Source organism: Hemicordylus capensis, chromosome 16 (assembly GCF_027244095.1).
Source record: "Hemicordylus capensis ecotype Gifberg chromosome 16, rHemCap1.1.pri, whole genome shotgun sequence".
In the NCBI taxonomy this organism is placed as follows: Eukaryota; Metazoa; Chordata; class Lepidosauria; order Squamata; family Cordylidae; genus Hemicordylus; species Hemicordylus capensis.
Window position 1 is genome coordinate 1,704,758 of NC_069672.1, and position 19,856 is coordinate 1,724,613.

Sequence of the window (19,856 nt, forward strand, 5' to 3'; positions counted from 1 at the left end):
GGGAGGGGGACCCTTTGTTCGAAGGAAACTTCCTTTCAGACGGATTCGTGGAGAAAAGGTCTCTCGTCACGTGATAGCTTAATGAGCCTCCATGGTCAGGGGCAGAATACCAGATACCGGGGATTAACCACCAAAGGTACCAGAGACTGATATGATTCTGTGCCCGGACTTGGCTTTCCAGTGGAGTACTAAGAATGTCTCTCTGGATGAGTGCGGAGCGCCGGAGTCCCTTTCCCACACCGCCAGTCAACCGACGGGGGGGGGGGGGGGTCAGGCACGCCCCACTCATCCAAGCCAAGCCCAGGCACAGAATGCAGGTTCCAGAGCTAAACACCTGTTTAGAGCCCTGTTGATAGACCTTTTCTCCATGGATCCGTCTAAAAGGAATTTTCCTTAGAACAAAGGATCCGCCCCCCCAAACATATATTGGACTACAACTCCCGTCATCCCCAGCCACAATGGACTTGGCATTAGCACGAGATAACTGCTTTACTGTTTGATCACACCAGGACGGCTTCATCTCGTCTAGTCTCCCGCTTCCAACAGCGGGCAGCAGCCCAAGGAAGCCAGGAAGGAGGACATGAAAGCAAGAGATTCCCCCCGCCCTTTCTTTGCTTGCAGTATCGACTATTCTTCAGAAACGTTCCAAGCAAGGCCTTCAACTCCTTCGAGGAGGTCTGAGCCCCCGTTCGCGGCCTGCGCGTCCACCCAAACCGAAACGCGCTGCTGCGCCTTTCCGCACCCGCTCAGTCCGGCCGGACGCTGCTGCTTCTGGTTCCCAGTTCCCTCCCTTCGAGCCTGACCTGAGCCGGCCCCGTCGAGTTCCAGTCGGCCGAGGCAGCTTCCGACGCGTGCCGGCCCTCGGTGGGGGCGGGGGGTTGGGAAGGCTGGACCTCCGGGGAAGCCTGGCGCGTGCCGCCCGCCGCCTCCTCTTGCCACCAGCTGCGCCCGGGAGCGGCACGTGCCGAGGGCCCGCCGCCGCCGCCGCCGCCGCCACCTGTCTGCCTTCCCACGCGTGCTGAAGACGTGCTGGGTCTGGCTCGTGCGACAAGCGCTCGCTCCCTTTTCCAACCTGCCGGAGAGCGGAGCGCTTTGATTTGGTCTGACTCGCGGTGGCTGCCCGTGGGCTGGATAGGGAGGGCCCTTGTTGAAGAGGTGCTGCGGTGACCCAGAAGGAAGACCCTAGCCGGGGTCCGAGCCACATCTGTACAGGGCATGTCTGCACTAAAACAGTTGCAAACCAGCTCCACAGTCATGGGTCTCATCCAAGGGACGAAGCTGGGAAGGAGAATTCCCCGAGAGGGCAAGCGATCGGCCCCGGAAGACTGACTAGTCAACTCTCTTGGAAAATAAATATGCTCAGGGTTCTGGGGGGAAACGTTGAGAATTAAATGGGTTTCAGATGAGTTTAAGTCAAATGTTCCGTTTAGATGTGCATAAAGCTGCAAACACTCTTAAATCGGGAATAAGGCCCACTGAACTGAGTGGCCCTTACTTCTGAGGAGACCCGCGAGAGAATGCTGCAGCGCCAGAACAGAATTTGGAATAGTATCCTGCAGCAACAGAATAGAAATGTTTTCTTCACCGCCACCCCCTTTCTTGGCAGAGTTCTATAATAGGAGTACTGACTGAGGAGACCCGTTTATTTCTCAGCGTAGCCTACCTCACAGGGGTGTTCTGTGAGGATAAACCAAGGAGAGAGATGGAGACCCGTGTATACCACCTTAAACCGGGTGGCTGGTTTAGAACGGTGCTTAATAATATGGCCCCCTCTAGCACCAAATCTCTAGCATAACGCATTTCAGAGTAGCGACAAAGCCCCGGCCCCAGAAAGCTTACAGTCAAAAATTCATCGAGGGGGTAAGGGAAGAAAGATGGAGACAGAAGAAGGAGCCCCTCAAGTGTCTTTGCGGGACGGGACCCAACGAGCTGAGGACCCCAAGGCTCACCGAAACGTGAATTTTAAGGAGGATTCTGAAGTCGGAGGTTTCCCCAGACACCTCACAGTCCAATACGCCTCAGGGTTAAAGTTAAGTTTGAACTCTTTCTCGTCTTCCTCCCCAAACCTCTGCTTGCGGATTCCTTCAGCTCAACTTACCTGACTTTCTGGAGGGCTTCAGGGAGACGAGATCCTTCCCTTTCTACGCTTTGGCTCACAGGGTCCGTCTCCCCGCCCCCCCCCCCCCAGGTTGCCCCAGGCCTTCCATTCTTCTATGACCAAGCGCCCCGACTCCATCCTGCACACATTCGCTTTGGCTGGGACCCAAAGCTTACCTCTCCAGAGCGGGACAGTGTATTTAATGGTCTTGGGTCCTCGACGGGGCGGGAAGAAGGAGGCGACCAGAGAGCCCCTCTCTCTTAGAATCACCAACGCTGCTTAGCACCCCTCCCGATAAAAAATAGGGGGACCCACACATCCACACAGCCCATCAACCCAGATAACTAACATTGCGGCAAAAGGGAGGGGAGGTGGTTTGGGGGGGTGATATTGTTGGGGGAGGAGGTGCATTGTTGTCCTTAAGCCCCCATGCACGCCCCCCACCCAAGCACACGCGGCTTGGGAAGCAGCGAGGGCTCAGGGGCTCAGAGCAGGATAATCTCTCCCCCCACCCCCCAGTCCCAACGGCTTCGGGAAGGTATGGCGAGAACCGAGTCTACCTTGGTGCCCATCTGTAAATTGCTCGCGGTGGGGGCGGGGGTAGATCCTAATGCTTTACGTCGGAGCAGCGGAGAACGCGATGGGGACAAAGAAGACGGGCTGGAGCCACGCGGAGAATTTGGGGGGAGGGCGCAGATGGAGTGAGCCCAATCCCACCCCAACGGGCCAAGGACGCGGCCAGAGTTTTAACAGCCTAATCCCGTGGGGAGGGGCGGTGGGGGAAGAGAGCGAGCCCCCCTCCCTTGAGCGTGGAAAGGGGGCGTTGTGGTGGGGTCCCGCCGCCGGCAGCCGAGCTGGCGGGCCCCTGACACGCGCCTCTTCAGCACCCTGGAGAGCGGCCGGAGGCGCCCCAGACGCGCGTCTTCAAAGGCGCTTCACTCGGGCGGCCCGAAAGACACAAACGTCCAAGAGGCGGAGGGCGGGGCGGGGTGCGGGTGGGGGAAACCGATTCCTTCTGTTTTTTTAGGATTTAAGCAGATGTTCTGAGAGACCCGTTGGCTTGGGTGGGGGTGGGGTGAGTTGGGGAGCGAGTTGGGGGGGGCAAGAAGGAAAGAAAGAGCACAACACCCCACCCACCAGATTAGTTGATACAGATTCTGTCCGTTGGAATAAATCTCGGGGGTGTCCACTTTTCAAAGCCTCAGACGCATGATCCCAGCCCGGATAAAGTGAGTCATTCCTAAAGCTGCCCGGCTAACGACGCTTACTAGTGTGTGTGTCCGGCGGAACTCTGCGGGACTTGCCGAGTAAAGGCGCCCAGAATTACACGGTGCTCGGCTGCGACCTTCTCTGAAGTTACCAGAGATAACGCCCATGGATAACGTTAGAGCTTACTTCTGAGTAAACTTGCAGAGGGCCAGGCTGCAGGCTGCAATCCCAATAAAGCTGGATAAAGCCCGCCCCGCCCCCCGCCCCGTGATTCAAATGCAGATTTAGTAAAACAGAATCTAGCTAAGGTTGATTTACACTTGAGGTCGGGACTCGCAAAAAAACTATTTCAGCTGGTTAGAAGTAAAACGAGGAGGAGGAGGGAAAGATGCCCTTCCTCTTCTCCAGCGTCCCACAGGTGAGGCATTGCAACCTGCAAGGCGTTCTTCTGAGCCTGGCTAGAGAGCCAGGCGTTGGGGCGCATCCGAGATTGTGCTTGTTGTCCCTTTTTACACGCGTCCTGAGAACACGTCGGGGTACAGCCCAGAGACTGGGAGGGAATAGATGCGCCGTCTAAGTAGTTGCTCTCTTTCATGCACAGGCGGGAGCATGTTCTTCTGAAAACACGAAATAGTGACAGGTTTTAACGATCCTCGGGATCCTGTGACCTTTCTCCCATCCTCTTGATGTATCCAACCCAGAGATCAGCAGCCTGTCACTCTCCAGCGTGACCAAGACCCCCAAGACAGGACTGCCTGTGAGGGCAGAAGCATGCTCGGGTGGGTGGGGGCTACCAGAACAGGGGTCAGCTGTCAAACGTTGTTGAAAGGCGAAATGTCGATGTTCTGAATAAGAATAAGAACCACCAGCATCATCTTGCAGGCTGGCCATTCGTCCGGTAGAGCTGCACACGGTAACTGCACAGCTCGACCGGACGAATGGCCAGCTTGCAGGCGGCGCGGGAGAGAGAAGAGCCGCCGCCCCACCTACTGGGACATGGGGTGGGGGTCAAGTGGGTGGGGAGGGGGGCGTCTGATTAGCCTGCTAGGCCGGGAGCAGATGGCCTGGGAGGCGGCGCGGCGCACGGGCGGGGCTGAGGCGTCTCTTGGCGATGCGGGGGCCCGAGCCAGCCGATGGGAGGCGCTGGCTGGAGGGGGCGGGCCGCGTAGGCGGCGGCATAAAAGCAGCCCGGGCGGGCCGGGAGAGCCGAGTCCTGCTCTTCGCTCTTCCCGGCAGGCAGCGCCTCTCGTCCTGGCTGGCTCCATGTCGCCCCGCAGCAGCTCCGAAGCGCCGTCGAGTTTCTGCCCCGAGATGGGCCCCACCAAGAAAGCCGCGGGGGCCCCCGAGCTGCGGAAGGTGAGAGCCGCGGGGGCAGCAGCGCCCGCCCGCCCGCCCGCCTCCCCCTGCGCCCCTCTCCCCCCCCCCCCCCGGCCCGTCGGACTGACTGACCTCCTCCTTGTTCCCCGCAGACCCTCAAGCCTCTGATGGAGAAGCGCCGCCGGGCGCGCATCAATGACAGCCTCAACCAGCTCAAGACCCTCATCCTGCCCCTGATCGGCAAAGATGTAAGTAGCTTGCCGCCGAGCTCAAAGTGCGTGAAGATGAGAGAGAGAGAGAGAGAGAGTGGCCTCTGGGTGTGTGCAGAGTGCCTTCCCCTGGCCACCCTTTGCCAGAGGTAGAGAGCATCCAAGTCCCAGGGCTCCCACAGCTCAAACAAGCCCAGCCTGGCAGAATCAGAGCCAAGCTGCTGGGTCTACCTAGTCCAGCCTTGCTGGCCAGCAAAAGGTTTCCTGGAAGCCCCCCAAGCAGGGTAGGTGGGTGACACGGCACCTCTCCTCTGCTCTGGTCTTCCGAAGCTGACTGCTTGCCTACATGGAGGTTCCACGGGTTTGCCTGGCCCTACATGAATCTGTCTGCAGCAGACTCAGCACTGAGTCGGGATGGCTTGTTGGGGGACTGCATGGAGATGCCCTGGGGGGGTCCTGCTCCACTCTGACTGGTCCACTCTCCTTGGCCCCTGCTCAGGATCCGGTCCCCCCTACGCCTCCACTTGGGGATAATGAGCTTTGCCCCCTACTTGGCACACTTCATGTGCCCCCCACCCCCATACAACTCCAGGAACCCTCTCCACTGCTGGCGTGCCTGCAGGACACCCTAGATGGAAGCCCCCACTCCACAGTCCTGCTTGGCGACCAGGCCTCCAGCTTTCCCAGGTGCCTTGCTCTCTAAGCCCAGCCAACCACTGCCCTAACAGATATGGAAAATGCATCTTTAAATGACTTAATGGCCCCCTCTTAAAGGCGTGTTTAACTCTCAATAAAGCCTGTGTGGTCGATTGCAGTCAGTGACCAGAAATCCCACCTGGCACAGTTGTCAATGTGCTGGACCAAGACAGGGAGACCCTGGGCTCAAATCTCCTAGGGTTTCCCTAAAGCTCCCAGCGTGATCTTGGAGCAGTCGTCATCATCACTCCCCACTCAATCCCTCACCGGATTCGTGTGAAGAAGAAGAAAGTGTGGGAGGGGAGAACTGTGCACTTTGCTCCTTGGGGTAAGGAGAGGACTGAAATGCAGTCAGGCAGATTTTTGCCATGTGCTCGACTTCCTCTTATTTCTGTGTTATGGCTTTTAACTCCCCCCCCCTTCTCTCCAGAATTCTCGCTATTCCAAGCTAGAGAAGGCAGATATCTTGGAGATGACCGTCCAGTTTCTCAAGGAGCTCCCGGCTCTCAGCTGCAACCCCGTCCCTGGTGAGTGATGTCGTGTGTGTGTGTGTGTGTGTGTGTGTGTGTTGCTGAGTTTCTCATTACTTCATTATCCCACCTGGGATGGGGGGCAGTGGGTGCATGAATGAACTGGGCTGGGGATTGCTCTCTGGCTGCTTTGAAAAAGACCCGTAATATACATCTGTCCTCTCAGACTTTTAGTTAAAATGTTTAAAACTATTTTCATTGTTATCCTGTAAACTTGTCCGGTTTTATTGTTCTGTTTTTGTCTGCATTTTCAAACTCTGTACACCACCTAGAGATGTCTGTGTCAGGCAGCCTACAAGTGTGTGACAAATGAATACATAAGAGAGGGAGGAAGTTGTGTCTGGCCACTGAATGCTGTTGTGGTCTTAGACCAAGGAGGAGCCTGCGAGAGGGTGGCAGAAAGGGAGCAGAAGTCTCCTCCAATGGGAAGGAGGGCTGAAATGCTCCAGAGACAGGCCAGAGCGCCATGGCAGAGCAGAGACAGTCCCAGGTTCAATCCCTGCCTGGCAGCATCTCCAGTTCACAAGATCTTGGGAAGCAGGGCTGGGAAATACCTTGTTCTGTCTGACACATGAGGAGGCTGCAGCTGCTGGCTGGCTGCTGGGGGTGATGGGATTTGTAGTCCAACAATATCTGAGGGTCCAAAGTTGGGAACTCTTGCTCTAAAGAGCTCGGAGTGAGTGGCATACACGGTTCTTCCTTGCCCTGCCTGATATGCACAACAATCCTGTGAGGTAGGCTAGCCAACAGCAAATGCTTCAAGGAGGCCCAGTAACCTGACACTCCAACCACTCTATATCAAGCTGCTTCTCGGGGTGGTTTAGTCTGAAGGACTACATGAATTCACTCAAAAGGCAGGCAGCTCTAGCTTCACACACAGCCCACTTCAGCCTGGGCTGGAGATAAAAAGTGGGAGAGATAAAATTGCTAGATAAAAAGTGGGAGAGAGGCAGTCTTAAAACTGATGGGTATTCCAGAGTCCAGAGAATGGTGGCGCAGCTTTTGAGACTTGACAAGTGAAGGGATACAAAGGCAGAAGAGGAAAGTTCATGTGGCAGAGGAACCCAGACTAGAGCTGCTGCCTCCGGAGTCAGAGGATTGGCTCAGGATCGAGCGCAGTCTTGTCTACACTGACTGGCAGCCACTTCTCCCAGGTTTCAGGCAGGAGTCTTTCCTGGAGATGCCGCCAGGGGTGGAACCCGGGACCTTCTGCATGCAGACGGGCTGCTCTGCCACTGAACTATGGCCCTATTCCCTAAGGGGGCTCTCTTACAGCAGACAAGCTTCACACAGACCTGGGTGGATCTCTTGCTTAGCAAAAGGGATGGGCTCTCCCTCGAACAGGGATCCCCAGCTGTTGTTGACTACTGCTCCCAGAATCCCCAGCCAAAGGCCATTGCCGTTGGGGATGCTGGGAGTTGTAGTCAACAGCTAGAACTCCCTGTTAGAGGGAACAGCGCTCTCCACCCATGAGACACAGGATGAGGTGCTGAGCCCAAAAGGAGAGCTGCTTAATGTGTGTTCTGAAGTCCACCATGCACGGTACAACTTCCCGCCTGCTCTCCTTGGTGGGATAATGAGGCAATGCTCAGCCAAAGTGTGGGATTGGCTCTGTTGTGGCGGGAGGGGCCTCATTAGCTGGCTGCTGACCCCCAGGCTCTCTCTCTCTCCCCCACAGACCCTGCCGGCAGCTACTGCGAGGGCTACCGGGCCTGCCTGTCGCGCCTGGCCACCCTCTTGCCCAAGTACAAGCTCCTGAACTGGGACTCCTGCCACAGCCTCCTGGGGCACCTTCAGCGGGGCAGCGAGGAGCGCAGCTGGGACTGTGGCTGCGGCAGCCCCAAGGACGTGGCCCAGGAGCGGGGCCCGAGGGTGCCCCAGGAAGAGCCCCCCCTTTCTGCACACCTGCCTGTGGCACAGCCGACCCTCTGGAGGCCCTGGTAGAGCGGCAGGCCTTCCCGGCAGAGGAGGACAGGTCCGTGAAAGGTTCCTAGGAGCCAGAACATGCTTGCCGAAAGGCTGGCTGTCCGCCACATCTCTGCATGATTTGCCGCTCAGGCCGGCCTCCGAACCTGCCTCCACGGAGGGCAGGCGATTCCACCGCGCTTCTGCCTCTGGGTGCAAGTCTGGATCGCTTTCTTGATGCTTCACACGGCAAAATGGCCTGCACTCCCGTGGAGGCTGCCTGTTGTGTCTCTGCAGGAGTCGCTGGAGTCGCCTCCTTCCAGTCAAGAAGGGCACACCCAGGAAAGTGGTGTGCGCGGAAACACAGGGGGGGTGCCTCTTGAGGGTGGGGCAATCCTCTTCCTTACAGACTCTAAAAGTAAGAGTGAAGCATACCTCAGTTCTAACTCAGGAGCATGGAAAAAAACCCTGTGGTCCAGGACGCTTATCGGAGCAGCTGCCGGAATTCTGGCCACTTCCTGAGCTCTGTGATCTGGATTCCTGATCTGGCCAGAAATCGCCTCTCCCCTTCCATTGGACTCTGTGATAATGCGTTTGTGGGGTGGGGCTGGAGAAGTGCAAACCAGTCAACCCCAAGGGTGGTTGGACTGTGTCCCTCCTCTGGTCTGTGACTTGCACAGATCTGGCCTGGCTCCAGCCAAAGGTCATATGGCACTTTACTTTTGTGTTTCTATTTGTAGATTTGAGACACAATAAAATGGTTTAAAACAGTGATTTAATTTGCGTTTTAAAACACACCATCTGTATGGGGAACGTTCTAGCAAAAACAAAACTTAACAACAACAAAAATTTTCTTGCCTCTAGTCACATAGGAACATAGGAAACTGCCATAGACTGAGTCAGACTATTGGTCTATCTAGCACAGTATTGTCTTCACAGACTGGCAGCAGCTTCTCCAAGGTTGCAGGCAGGAATCTCTCTCAGCCCTCTCGGAGATTCCACCAGGGAATGAACCTGAAACCTTCTGCTCTTCCCAGAGCGGCTCCATCCCCTGAGGGGAAGATCTTCCAGTGCTGCTCACACATCAAGTCTCCCATTCATATGCAACCAGGGCAGACCCTGCTTAGCTATGGGGACAAGTCATGCTTGCTACCACAAGACCAGCTCTCCTCCCAGTCCAGAGAGTTCTTCATTTATAAACTGCATTTTTAAAACCACACCATGCCTGTCCACAGCAGGTTTTAGGCCTGGCTTTCAGACTTGATGCTGTGTGCTGCCCAACTCGTCCTTTTTAATTTCAGTGGGACTCCTTTGAGTAACTTTCTTCATGTCAGTCAATATGGGAGAGTGGGGGGGGGATAGGAAGGGTTTGTCTCGGCTCTCAGGACGATGGCATAAGTGGCATTCTGGATCCTACTTATACCTAGTTTATACCTCTGCTTAGCTCCTGAGTATGTGCAGAGTGCTTCTTGTTTACCATGGAGGAACTATCAGCAATCCACACCTAAGATTCTGGAGATGGCCGTGAGTGCCAGGGGGCATGGATAGATCTGGCCCAGTGAAGAGCTCCAGAACCCTTCTTATTAATATTTGGAATGCTTAATTACACACCAGGTTGAAACATCCCTCAAACTATTTTGGAAGGTGGGCTGAGTATCTTAAAAGCCAAATATGGGAAGGAGGGTAGAGGAAGTGTGTGTTGGGGGGGGGAGAGATTTTGGGCAAAGAAGCAGCCCCAAACCAGCAGGTCTCCCACTTGCATCCTGTTGCTTTTTTAAAAATGAAGACAATAGTCCTCTTAGTCATTTCCCATACTTGGCACTTCCAGGTATACTGCCTCTGCCCATGGAAGATCCATTCAGCCATCATGGCTAAAAGCCAGAGATGGACTAATCCTCCAGGGACCTGTTTTTGAACAATCCCACCCCCCTCGCCCCCTTAACTGTGCATTCACCAAATTAGGTGCCTCACGCTCCTTCCTTAACAGTAGTTTTGGATGGTCCACTCCAGGGGGTGGCAGGGCCCATGGGGCACAGCCCCCGCCCCCCAAACTGCCCAGAGCTCCAAATCTCACCAGCCACCCTCCTCCTCCTCCTCCTCCTCCTCCATGACTTCTTCCAAAAAGGAAGTGCACCACCCGTGGAAGCAGCTTCATGGAGCCTGGGAGAGAGCTCAGCTCCCGGTGTCACCTGCAAGAGCCAGCGTGGTGTAGTGGTTAGAGTGCTGGACTAGGACCGGGGAGACCCGAGTTCAAATCCCCATTCAGCCATGAAACTAGCTGGGTGACTCTGGGCCGCTTCTCTCTCAGCCTTTCCTACTTCACAGGGTTGTTGTGAAAGAGAAACCCAAGTATGTAGTACACCGCTCTGGGCTCCTTGGAGGAAGAGCGGGAGATAAATGTAAAAGCAACTATAACAATAACCTGGCCCTCCGCTGTTTCCACTTCCACCTCTAGGCCTGTGCTGTATTATTAGGTAGGACTGAGAGTTTCCATTTCCCTACCAGATGGCTGAAGTGCCTAGCAGTGCCCCTGAGGAGGTCACTTCTCCCACCAGCCAACCCTTCATGAAAAGGATGTGGACACCTGCTGTCCTCCTCCTGATGCACGGGGCGGGGCGGTGGGGAGTTCACCTAATCACATTCATTTCATTCCAACCTCTGTCTGCACGAATTCGAGTCAACTCCTTTTTGCAGCACAGGTAAAAGGGGGCGGGTGGGGGGGGGGAAGCAGCACATGTGTGCTCAGCGTGTCCTCATGGCGTGTGGCTGGGCCATCTGACCCTCCCTCCTCTTCCAAGTAGGTCATCATCCGTATCTCAGCAATCCCTACCACGAGACAGGCCAGTGTGGTTCTCCTCAGGAGGCGAACGGAAGCCGTGCATTGAGTTCGTGGCTGGGCTGAGCTGCCTCCCTTTGAGCCCAGAGGGGAGACGCTTGAGCCGGGCGGCTGCGCTCGCTTCTGCTGGTCTGCTAACAGGTGGCTTTCCTGTCAGGAAGTCTGCTGGCTTGGCACCCCTCCCTTCTCCTTGGATCTTGTCCAGATGGAGGAGGACAGGGACGGCGGGGGGGGGGGAAGCGCCCTCCTTGCAGATCATGAAAGGCCTCTGTGCTTGGCAAGCCCCATTCAGCTGGGATTTGCACCCGCTGCCCCAACACGCCCCAGCCGCAGCTCCTCCTGGGCTCCCTCGCAGGGCTCTGCCTGGGCTTGTCCCCACATGGGAACCTTTGTGGTGCAGAGCTTATTGTTGGCCACGTATAGGTGGGTGGGAGGGAAGGAGGCGAATTTGCTGCAGTAGCTGCAGAGGGTGAGAGGAGAGCTGGTCTGGTGGTAGCAAGCAGGACTTGTCCCTTAGCTAAGCAGGCTCTGCCCTGGTTGCATATGGATGGGAGACTAGAACCACCGTAAGATCTTCCCCTCAGGGGATGGAGCTGCTCTGGGAAGAGCATCTAGGCTCCCAGTTCCATCCCTGGCACCTGGTGGCATCTTCAGGACAGGGCCGAGAGAGATTCCTGCCTGCAGCCTTGGAGAAGCTGCTGCCAGTCTGTGTAGTAGACAATACTGAGCTAGGTGGACCAAGGGCCGGACTCAGTATAAGGCAGCTCCCTCTGTTCCTGTTATTATTGGCAGCTGAATGTCTGAACTGCAGGTCACTATTTCACCGGAGCTGATGTGAGACACATGTCCTTTCTGCCTGTTGGGTCTGGGGTGTCCCCTTCCCACCAGCAAAAACTATCACTTTTGTGTTGTCAGGTGATTAACCTGCCTGTGTGAAACACAGCCTCTCCGGCTCTGGCAAGGAGCACAAGGCTCCAGCTGCCAGCCGTGGCTGGCTTGGGAGGGAAGAAAGGATCCCCAGCCACCTTTCCAGAGGGAGAGGAGTCCAGGCCAAGAAACCACAAAGGCAGCCACCTGCAGGCACCTTGAAAGTGCTGCCTGTGCAGGAACAGGAGTCAGATGACTGGCAAGTATCAGCCCTTGTGGGATTCACAGCCAGAGACTCCTTCCCATCAAAAGCTTCCTTATTATCCTTATTATTTCCGACCAGTCAGCAGCCGTGAGCAGGGTTTCCCAACCTCGGGTTCCATCCCGGATGTGGTTGGACTACAATTCCCATCGGCCCAGCCACAACAATGTCAAAGTGCTGGCTATGATCTGTTAAACCCTGAACAGCCTACATCCAGCACCTTTGCACACATGAACTCCAAATCGATTGATATCTGGAGGCCTGCCCGCCTGCCCAATTTCAATCTCTCATGCCACAAGGGCTAGAAACTTGATTTTGTTCCCCAAAAGAATCCCAGATGATCCCTTGAGTTCAAAATGACAGGCCTTAAACCAAATGGCACCCTAAAGTCTTCATGTGTAGTAGAAATTGTAGATGCCCGAATGTGAAAATAAAACCTGAAATACCATGCAGACCTGGTTGTGCAAATCATTCTCCTGTGACAGTTTGATGCTTCACCCTTGTTCATAAAAGGAGCAGGGAAAACTTGATGCAATTGCTTAATTACCAGCTGTTCACTTCTTCTCACTTCTACCCTTTGTTGAAAACCTAGGGCTATGGCAGAGATATTTCCCAAGCAGAGAGAGGAGGGAGGGAGGGAGGGAGAATGGGGAGAGAGGCCCTCAGGGAAAGGTTTATAGAATCATGTGTGGTGTGTGGAGAAAGTAGACATAGAAACATTTTGCTCCCTCTCTCACGGCGCAAGGAGAATCCAATGAAACTGACTGGCCAGAGCAAGAAAGAAAAAGGGGAAGAGAAAGAAAGTCCTTTCTTACACAGTTAGTTTGTGGAATTCTCTGCCACAAGGTGGGGATATGGCCACTAGCTGAGATGGCTTTAAAACTCTCCTGGGTGGGTGGCGAAGTGGGGCTCTGATGATATGAGCACCCTCTTTTCTGGTTGTTGCACTGGTTGCCTGTTCGTTTCTGGGTCCAATTCAAAGTGCTGGTTCTCACCTACAAAGCCTTATGGGCTTAGCACCTGTATATCTCTGGCATCGCCTCTCTCGGCCGGTCGTATCCCGTCCCGTGAAGTCTTCTCAGCTGGCCCTCCTCAGTGTTGTGGGCCCTGGGGTCGTGTGTGGTGCCTGGGCCCATAGCAGGGCCTTCTCTGTGGCTGCCCCTCTTCTTTGGAACACCCTTCCCCACCAGATTCATTCCTTAGTTGCTTTTAAGACCTTTCTTAAGACCTACATATTTCACCAGGCTTTTGCCCTTTAATTATTATTATTATTTAAAATTGGTATTGGTATTGTTGTTGCTCACTGCCTAGAGTATTTGGAGGAGGCAGTATACAAGACATAATAAAATAAAATAAAATAAAATAAAATACGCAAGCACCAGCCAATCACCACTGTGCATAGCTGGCTTCCCCTGCAAGCTCTCCGAACAGGCTTCCTCCCAGATCAGTTCTGGACAGAGAGTGGCAGGTCTCTGCAAAATGTGGTGTGTGTGCCCCTCGAAAAGTGGCTCCTCGATAGGTCAAGAAACTGCTTGTTTCCTGAATAGATGTTTAAGATATAGGAGGTCCCATAAGGACTGGAGCTGTGGCACTGGGTGAGGGTTTTTAACCACCCCCTTTACTGTTTGCCCTCTTTAAAGGCCTCCGGGATGCAATTTGCTCTGTGGTGGGAAATGTACAGGTAGCCTATGGTATCGGCATGTTTTCCGCTACAGAACAAATAGTAGCTTTGGGGGCAGTGGGGAGAGGGTGAAAGCAGGGTCTGCCCTGGTTTGCATTTGGATGGGTGACTACATGTAAGCAGTCTCTGCGGCAAGATATTGCCTTCGGCAATGGGAATATAGCTTCCGCTCGGCATGCAGGAGGTCCCAGGTTCACTCCCTGGCAGCATCTTCAGGTGGGGCTGGGGAAGAGACTCCTGCCTGGAACCTCAGAGAAGCCGCTGCCGGTGAGTGAAGACAATGCTGAGCTAGATGGAGCAAGGGTCTGGCTCAGAAGGCAGCTGCGTCTGTTGATCAGGAGCATTCATAGCTCCATGGTGCCGTGTCTGTTTTGCATGCAGAAGGTCCCGGGTCCCATCCCTGGCAGCAGCATCTCCAGGTAGGGCTGAGAGAGACGCCTGCCTGCAACCCAGGAGAAGCTGCTGCCAGTCCGTGCAGACAATACTGAGCTGGAGGGACCAAGGGTCTGACTCGGTTGAAGGCAGCTTCCTCTGTTCTTATGAAAACAGAACAGGGAGGTGGGTTAACTGCCCCTTCTCCAGCACTGTGACTGGATCCACAGAAGATCCTCTTTGCCTATTCGGTGCTTCTCAAAGACTTAGCAAGCCAGCCTGAGAGACCTGCTGGACTTGGAGGATGAAGACAGAAACATGACCGTGGCAAGCTGAGCAGTTGTGCCGAGGGGCCGCCCTGCAACCAGGGCTGGGGCTGGCGCGTTTCGCACTCGTAAAGCTGGGTCTGATCCATGGAATGCTAGTCGAGACAGGGAGGTTCTTAGGCTTGGGGAGGCGAGTGTGCGGGAGGGAATTTGCAAAGGCAGGAAGCAGCCCTGGAGGCCCTTTCCACTTATCTTACAAGGCGAGGTGGAAATGAATTGTGCCATGTGACTCCCTGTATGGGGGGAACTGGGGAGGGGGTCTTCCCTCCGGGGTCTCCCCAGCTGTAATCCGTATGGAGCCAAAGGAAGGACGGATGAAGCGGCACCCAGCTGGGTTAGCCAGATGAGCTCCACTGATGCCTTCATCCCCTGTCGTCCATCCCAGAATGGCTCAGGGCGGTTCACATCCTTTTTTTAAAAAAAACCCTAAAACATAAAATAAGAGCAGTTAAAATAAGTATCATAAAAAAACTCATTTTAAAACCATTTAAAACCTATTAGATATTATGAAACACCAGGTTGAAAAGGGGAGTCTTTAGGCTTCTCTGGAAGGCCTCCAAGGAGAGACCCTCCTGCTGTTGCTTGCCAGCAACTGGTATGCAAAGATATTCTGCCCCTGAACATGGGAGCTCCACGTAGCCATAGTGACTAATAAGTCACTGATAGACACCACCTGTTCCATCAGTATCTGTCCCCTTGCCAAGTTCACCAGGGAAATGGCCACCTCATAAGAACAGGAGAAGAGCCCTGCTGGATCAGGCCCAAGGCCCATTCAGTCCAGCCTCCCGTTTCCCACAGTGGCCCACCAGATGGGGAGCCCTCAGGCAAGAGATGAAGCCGTGCCCTCTCTCCTGCTGTTGCTCTCCTGCAACTGGTATTTTGGAGGCATCTTGCCCCCAGACTAGTAGGTATTGATAAACCTGTCATGCATGAATTTATCCAAACCCCTCTGAAAGCCACCCAGGCTGTTGGCTGTCACATCTTGTGGCAGAGAATTCCATAGGTTAATTGTGCGTTGTATGAAAAAGTACTTCCTCTTGTCAGTCTTTAACTTCGTGGCAATCAGTTTCATGGGATGACCCCTGCTTCTAGTGTTATGCGAGGGGGAGGAAATTTTCTCTCCACCAACTTTCTCCACACCACGCATGATTTTATAGACCTCTATCATGTCTCCCCTCAGTCGCCTTTTTCCCCCAACTGGGTGTTGTAAGAAAGGTGTTCCAGGCCCCTGAGCATCTTGGTTGCCCTCTTCTGCACCTTTTCCAGTTCTGCAATGTCCTTTTGGGGGCTATGGTGACCAGAACTGTACACAGTACTCCAAATGTGGCCACACCATAGTTTTGTATCAGGGCATCTTGTAGCAGTAAGCCCCATCAGTGGTGCGCCATCGGGAGAGCCATGCAGGGGCGTCGCTAGGGGAGAGGGGGCCCCTGTCCACCCCTCTCCCCAGCAGCCGCTTGGAGTGGGGGAGATAAAGAAGAAAATGGGGAGGGGTGGAGCAGGGGGGTCCTCAGGGTTTGGGGGCCCCGGGTTCTTTGAACCCATCCGCTCAATTATAGCTACAACCCTGCAATCGTGTGTGTGTGTGTCGCGGGGGTGGCTGCAACCTGTTCCCCACCCCAGAGCTTTGGGGAAGCAAGAACTGGGGCAGAAGAAGACGACTCAGGTTCCCACTTTGAGGGTGGGGCCGGGAAGGCCTTTGTGGCTGGCGTTGATCGGAATTGAAGCCCAACAGCATCTGCAGAGCCAAGGTTGGGTTGCTTAGCCCGGGGAGCACGCCAAGTCCTGCCACCCCGAACAGCTGCCCAGCCTGCCTCCTGAGCTGGGCGCCCCCACCCTGTCCCAGGAGGCCGGCGCGCCCCTCTCCCCGGCCCGGCTGCCCCGTCTCCGGCTGCGAGTCCCCGGCTGGGTCTGCCGCCCTCCAGAGAGCTGCCCGGGCTTGTTCCGGAGAGACGGGCCGCTCAGCAGCCACCCACGCGGCTTGCGGCGACTGAGTCGGCAGTTTCACTCGTCGGTTCCAAGGAGCGGGTGCGGCTTCCAGCACCGGAGGGCTCAGGCTCCCAGTGTCAGGTGGCGGCCTGAGCAGCGTGGGAAAGGGGCGCGCTGCCTTGCCCCGGCCGGGCCCACGTGGCTGGGTGTGTGCGTCCTTGTCTCGCTGCTCCGGGCCAGCCTTGCACTCTGTGCCGCCGAGACAGAGCTCCCGCGGGCTGCAGCAGACGCGGCTTCTCCGGGCTCCCGTTCGCAGAGGGAGGCCAGCATCACTTCCGTGGAAGTGTTGCTCGCGCACGGACGACGCATGCTCTCCTGGCCCGGTTTCCCAGGCCCCATTCCGAGGGTCTGGTCCATGGGCCTGGGAGAGTGCTGGCCCCAGTTTCCCAGTTTGGGGCTGCTCAAGATCCAGCCCTCCTCTGCCCTGGGTCTCTAGCAGGGGAGGCCCAGGTACCTTGTCGCTGCACACACATGAGCGCCCAGGCCCTGTGCAGACAGCATTGCCCAGGCCACCGCCATTTTGGGAGCCATTGGTGGCTTTTGCGGATTGGTGGCAATCATTTAAATCACCCTGCTGGACTACAACTCCCATCGTCCCCAGCCATCTGGACCAGCCTCCTGCTTCCCACAGTGGCCAACCAGGAAGCCCCCAAGCAAGTCAAGAAAGCCACAGCCCTCTCCTAGTGTTGCTGCCCCCAGCACTAGAGGTATACTGCCTCTGAACATGGAGGTTCTACTTAGCCATTGTAACAAGTAGCCATTGTCTGGTCTGGTCTCCAAGAAGTGGTCTAATCATCTTCAAACGCCACTGGGCATCACCATATAGCACAGCGGCAAATACCATCAATTAATTATGCAAAGGACTTTATTTGGACTGCCCTGAATCTTCTCTTGCCAATAAAATCAGGGGCCTGGAGCACCTCCCTCATGAGGCAAGGCTACAGCATCTGGGGCGCTTTCCCTTGGAGAAGAGGTGGCGAAGGGGAGAGAGGATCGAGGTGTATAAAATTATGCATGGAGTGAAGAGGGTGGACAGAGAGAAATTTCTCTCCCTCTCTCACCACACCAGAACCAAGGTTGGGAAATTTAGGACCGAGAAGAGGAAGTCCTTTTTCACACAGTGCATAATTAATCTATGGAATTCCTTGGCATGGGATGCGGTGATGGCCACCAGCTTGGATGGCTTTAAAAGGGGCTTAGACAGCTTCATGGCGGGCAGGTCTATCAAGGGCTACTAGTCTGGTGGCTGTGGGCCATCTCCAGCTTCAGAGGCAGGATGCGTCTCAATCCCAGTTGCAGGGGAGCAACAGCAGGAGGAGGGAGGGCAGGCACAGACCTCTTGCCTGGGGGCTCCCCAGAGGCATCTGGTGGGCCACTGTGCGAAACAGGATGCTGGACTAGATGGGCCTTCTTGGGCCTGATCCAGCAGGGCTGCTCTTATGTTCTTATATGTTCTTAAATCACTTTCATTGGATGACCCTTGAGTTTCAGTACTGAGTTCCAGAATGAGCAGGAGGGAAACTCCTCTCTGCTTTCTGCGCATGGTGTGTCCTCGCTGCCCATTCCAGGAACTTTCCCAGACAGCAGGCTTTACTGTGGCTTTTCTCTGAGGTCTTACTGCGTGTTTGGAGTTGCCGCAAAATACCAACTCAACAAGTTGATTGTTTTAGCCCCAATATAAGCCAGGCCACACACTAATGGAGCAGTGGGGAAATAACTTGCCTAGGGAGCAAGAGGTTGCTGGTTTGAATCCCCACTGGTATGTTTCCCAGACTATGGGAAATGCCTCTATCGGGCAGCAGCGATATAGGAAGATGCTGAAAGGTGGCGTCATCTCATACTGCACGGGAAATGGCCATGGTCAACCCCTCCTGTATTCTGCCAAAGACAACCACAGGGCTCTGTGGGTGCCAGGAGTCAACACCGACTTGGCTTTATGAGTTATTTTGCCGGGGAGTGAACCTGGGACCTCCTTCATGCAAAGCAGATGTTATACAAGGGGAGTATCTTACAGCGCTCACATATGGTCACTCGTGATGATATTCATGGCTCTATTGTCCGGGGAGTAGTAGTCAGTTTATTGCAGTCACAGACCAGAAAAGGGGACCATTCATGCTTGCTACCACAAGGCCAGCTCTCCTCCCTGTGCAAATATCAGACATTGGCCCAAACTCATGCGATTAACCAAGCACCGATGCTTTAACAGAGTAACGGCCCTAAATTAAAAATATATCTGCTCAGGGATTCCTTGCATACTCCCCCCTCCTCCGAGACATCAGACGTGATCCCACCAGAGTGAAGCCCGCCCCTCTGTGCCCCACTGAGGTCTGTGGGCGAGGTCATCCAAGGGGCTTGAAAGAGTCTTCCCTTGGCCATAATTCTGAAACCGAACTGAAGGCAGGACTCCGCTGAACAGATGGCCGTGCCTTTCTTTCCCCACACGCAGGCACAAGCGGCATAAAATCCAACACCACCACTACTAGGGTTTGGCACCTCCAGTTTTCCAGGTCTCCCGTCTGCCAGGCAGAATTCGGCTTCTGCTCTGTACCCAGGGCACAAAGCTCCACCCCAGACAGGGCGAAGAACCAGGGCCCTCTCGTGACCTTTTCCCACGTCCTCTGCCACTTCCTCACCTGACATGCAGGCAAGGGTGTGTCGAGGAGCCGACAGATGGATGGAAACCTCCATCCCTCCCCAAACTGGGCTGGCATGACTTGGAAGGGGAACAAGCGGAGCACCAAGTCTAACCCCTGCAGCCCGAGAATGCCTGCCTGGCCCTGCAGGCGGAGGCAGGCTCTCGGTTTCGGTCAGGCTGCAGCCAGCAAGGGACTTGGAGGAATCCCAAGGAAGGGGAAAGGCGCAGAAGAGGCTTCTCTGGCAGTTCAAACCACAAGGGCTGAAGCACCCAGCCCACATGAGGCCAGCCTCCCCCTCCAGGCACACCAGAGCTGTGCAACGACACCTTCCCGACACCTTCTCATCTCGTCTCGTCTCGTCTCGACATGGGAGCTGGGACTGCCGCTCAGCACAGGCTTCCCAGGAACAGGGAGAGGACTCTGGAGGAGCTCCAGACCCTGCTGGCTCCCAAGCAGACATGACCCACGGACATCTGTGTGAGGAGGTGACACCTGACGCCGTGGAGGACCACCTCCGACCTTTAAGAGCTGCACAGAAGGAGGCACTTAAGCAGCTGCAGCTTGTCACAGTGGAGTGAGAGAAGGGGCACGGGCTGAGATTCTCTCTTCTCACGGGGGGGGGGGGGCGCTCCAGAGGGCAGCATGTCCAGGGGGCTTGCTAGGGCTCACAGGGGTTGGCAGTGCACCATGGGAATTTGAGCCATGCAATCAGGATGAGCATTCGTCCTCTGAGATGGCACCAAGGGCCAAAACTTGTGGGCTTGGCTCACGGACTAAATCAGAAAGGTGACCAGCACCAGAGGGGAGATCTCTGCTAGCTCCCACCGGCCACCTAGGCCAGAGGGTGCTTCGCTTTGTGCCTGCCAACACCTTGGACTAAGGACGGGATAAAGAGGAGGAGGAGGAGGAATGGGATGCCGTGA

At 55.3% G+C, this 19,856-nt stretch overlaps 1 protein-coding gene across 1 annotated transcript; it reads left to right on the top strand.

The window, feature by feature from the left end:
- Nucleotides 1-4,531: 4,531 nt before the first annotated feature.
- On the top strand, nt 4,532-8,736 carry LOC128338693 (transcription factor HES-2-like). Its single transcript, XM_053281458.1, has 4 exons — nt 4,532-4,663; nt 4,777-4,872; nt 5,960-6,056; nt 7,738-8,736. Exons 1-4 carry the CDS (start codon nt 4,571-4,573, stop codon nt 8,001-8,003), a joined length of 552 nt encoding a protein of 183 aa, XP_053137433.1. The 5' UTR covers nt 4,532-4,570; the 3' UTR covers nt 8,004-8,736.
- Nucleotides 8,737-19,856: the final 11,120 nt, after the last annotated feature.

Coding starts and splice junctions, on each gene's coding strand:
- LOC128338693 (XM_053281458.1), top strand. CDS start 4,571: ATGTCGCCCCGCAGCAGCTCCGAAGCGCCGTCGAGTTTCTGCCCCGAG. Junction 4,664..4,776: donor GGGCCCCCGAGCTGCGGAAG/GTGAGAGCCGCG, acceptor TGTTCCCCGCAG/ACCCTCAAGCCTCTGATGGA. Junction 6,057..7,737: donor CAGCTGCAACCCCGTCCCTG/GTGAGTGATGTC, acceptor TCTCCCCCACAG/ACCCTGCCGGCAGCTACTGC.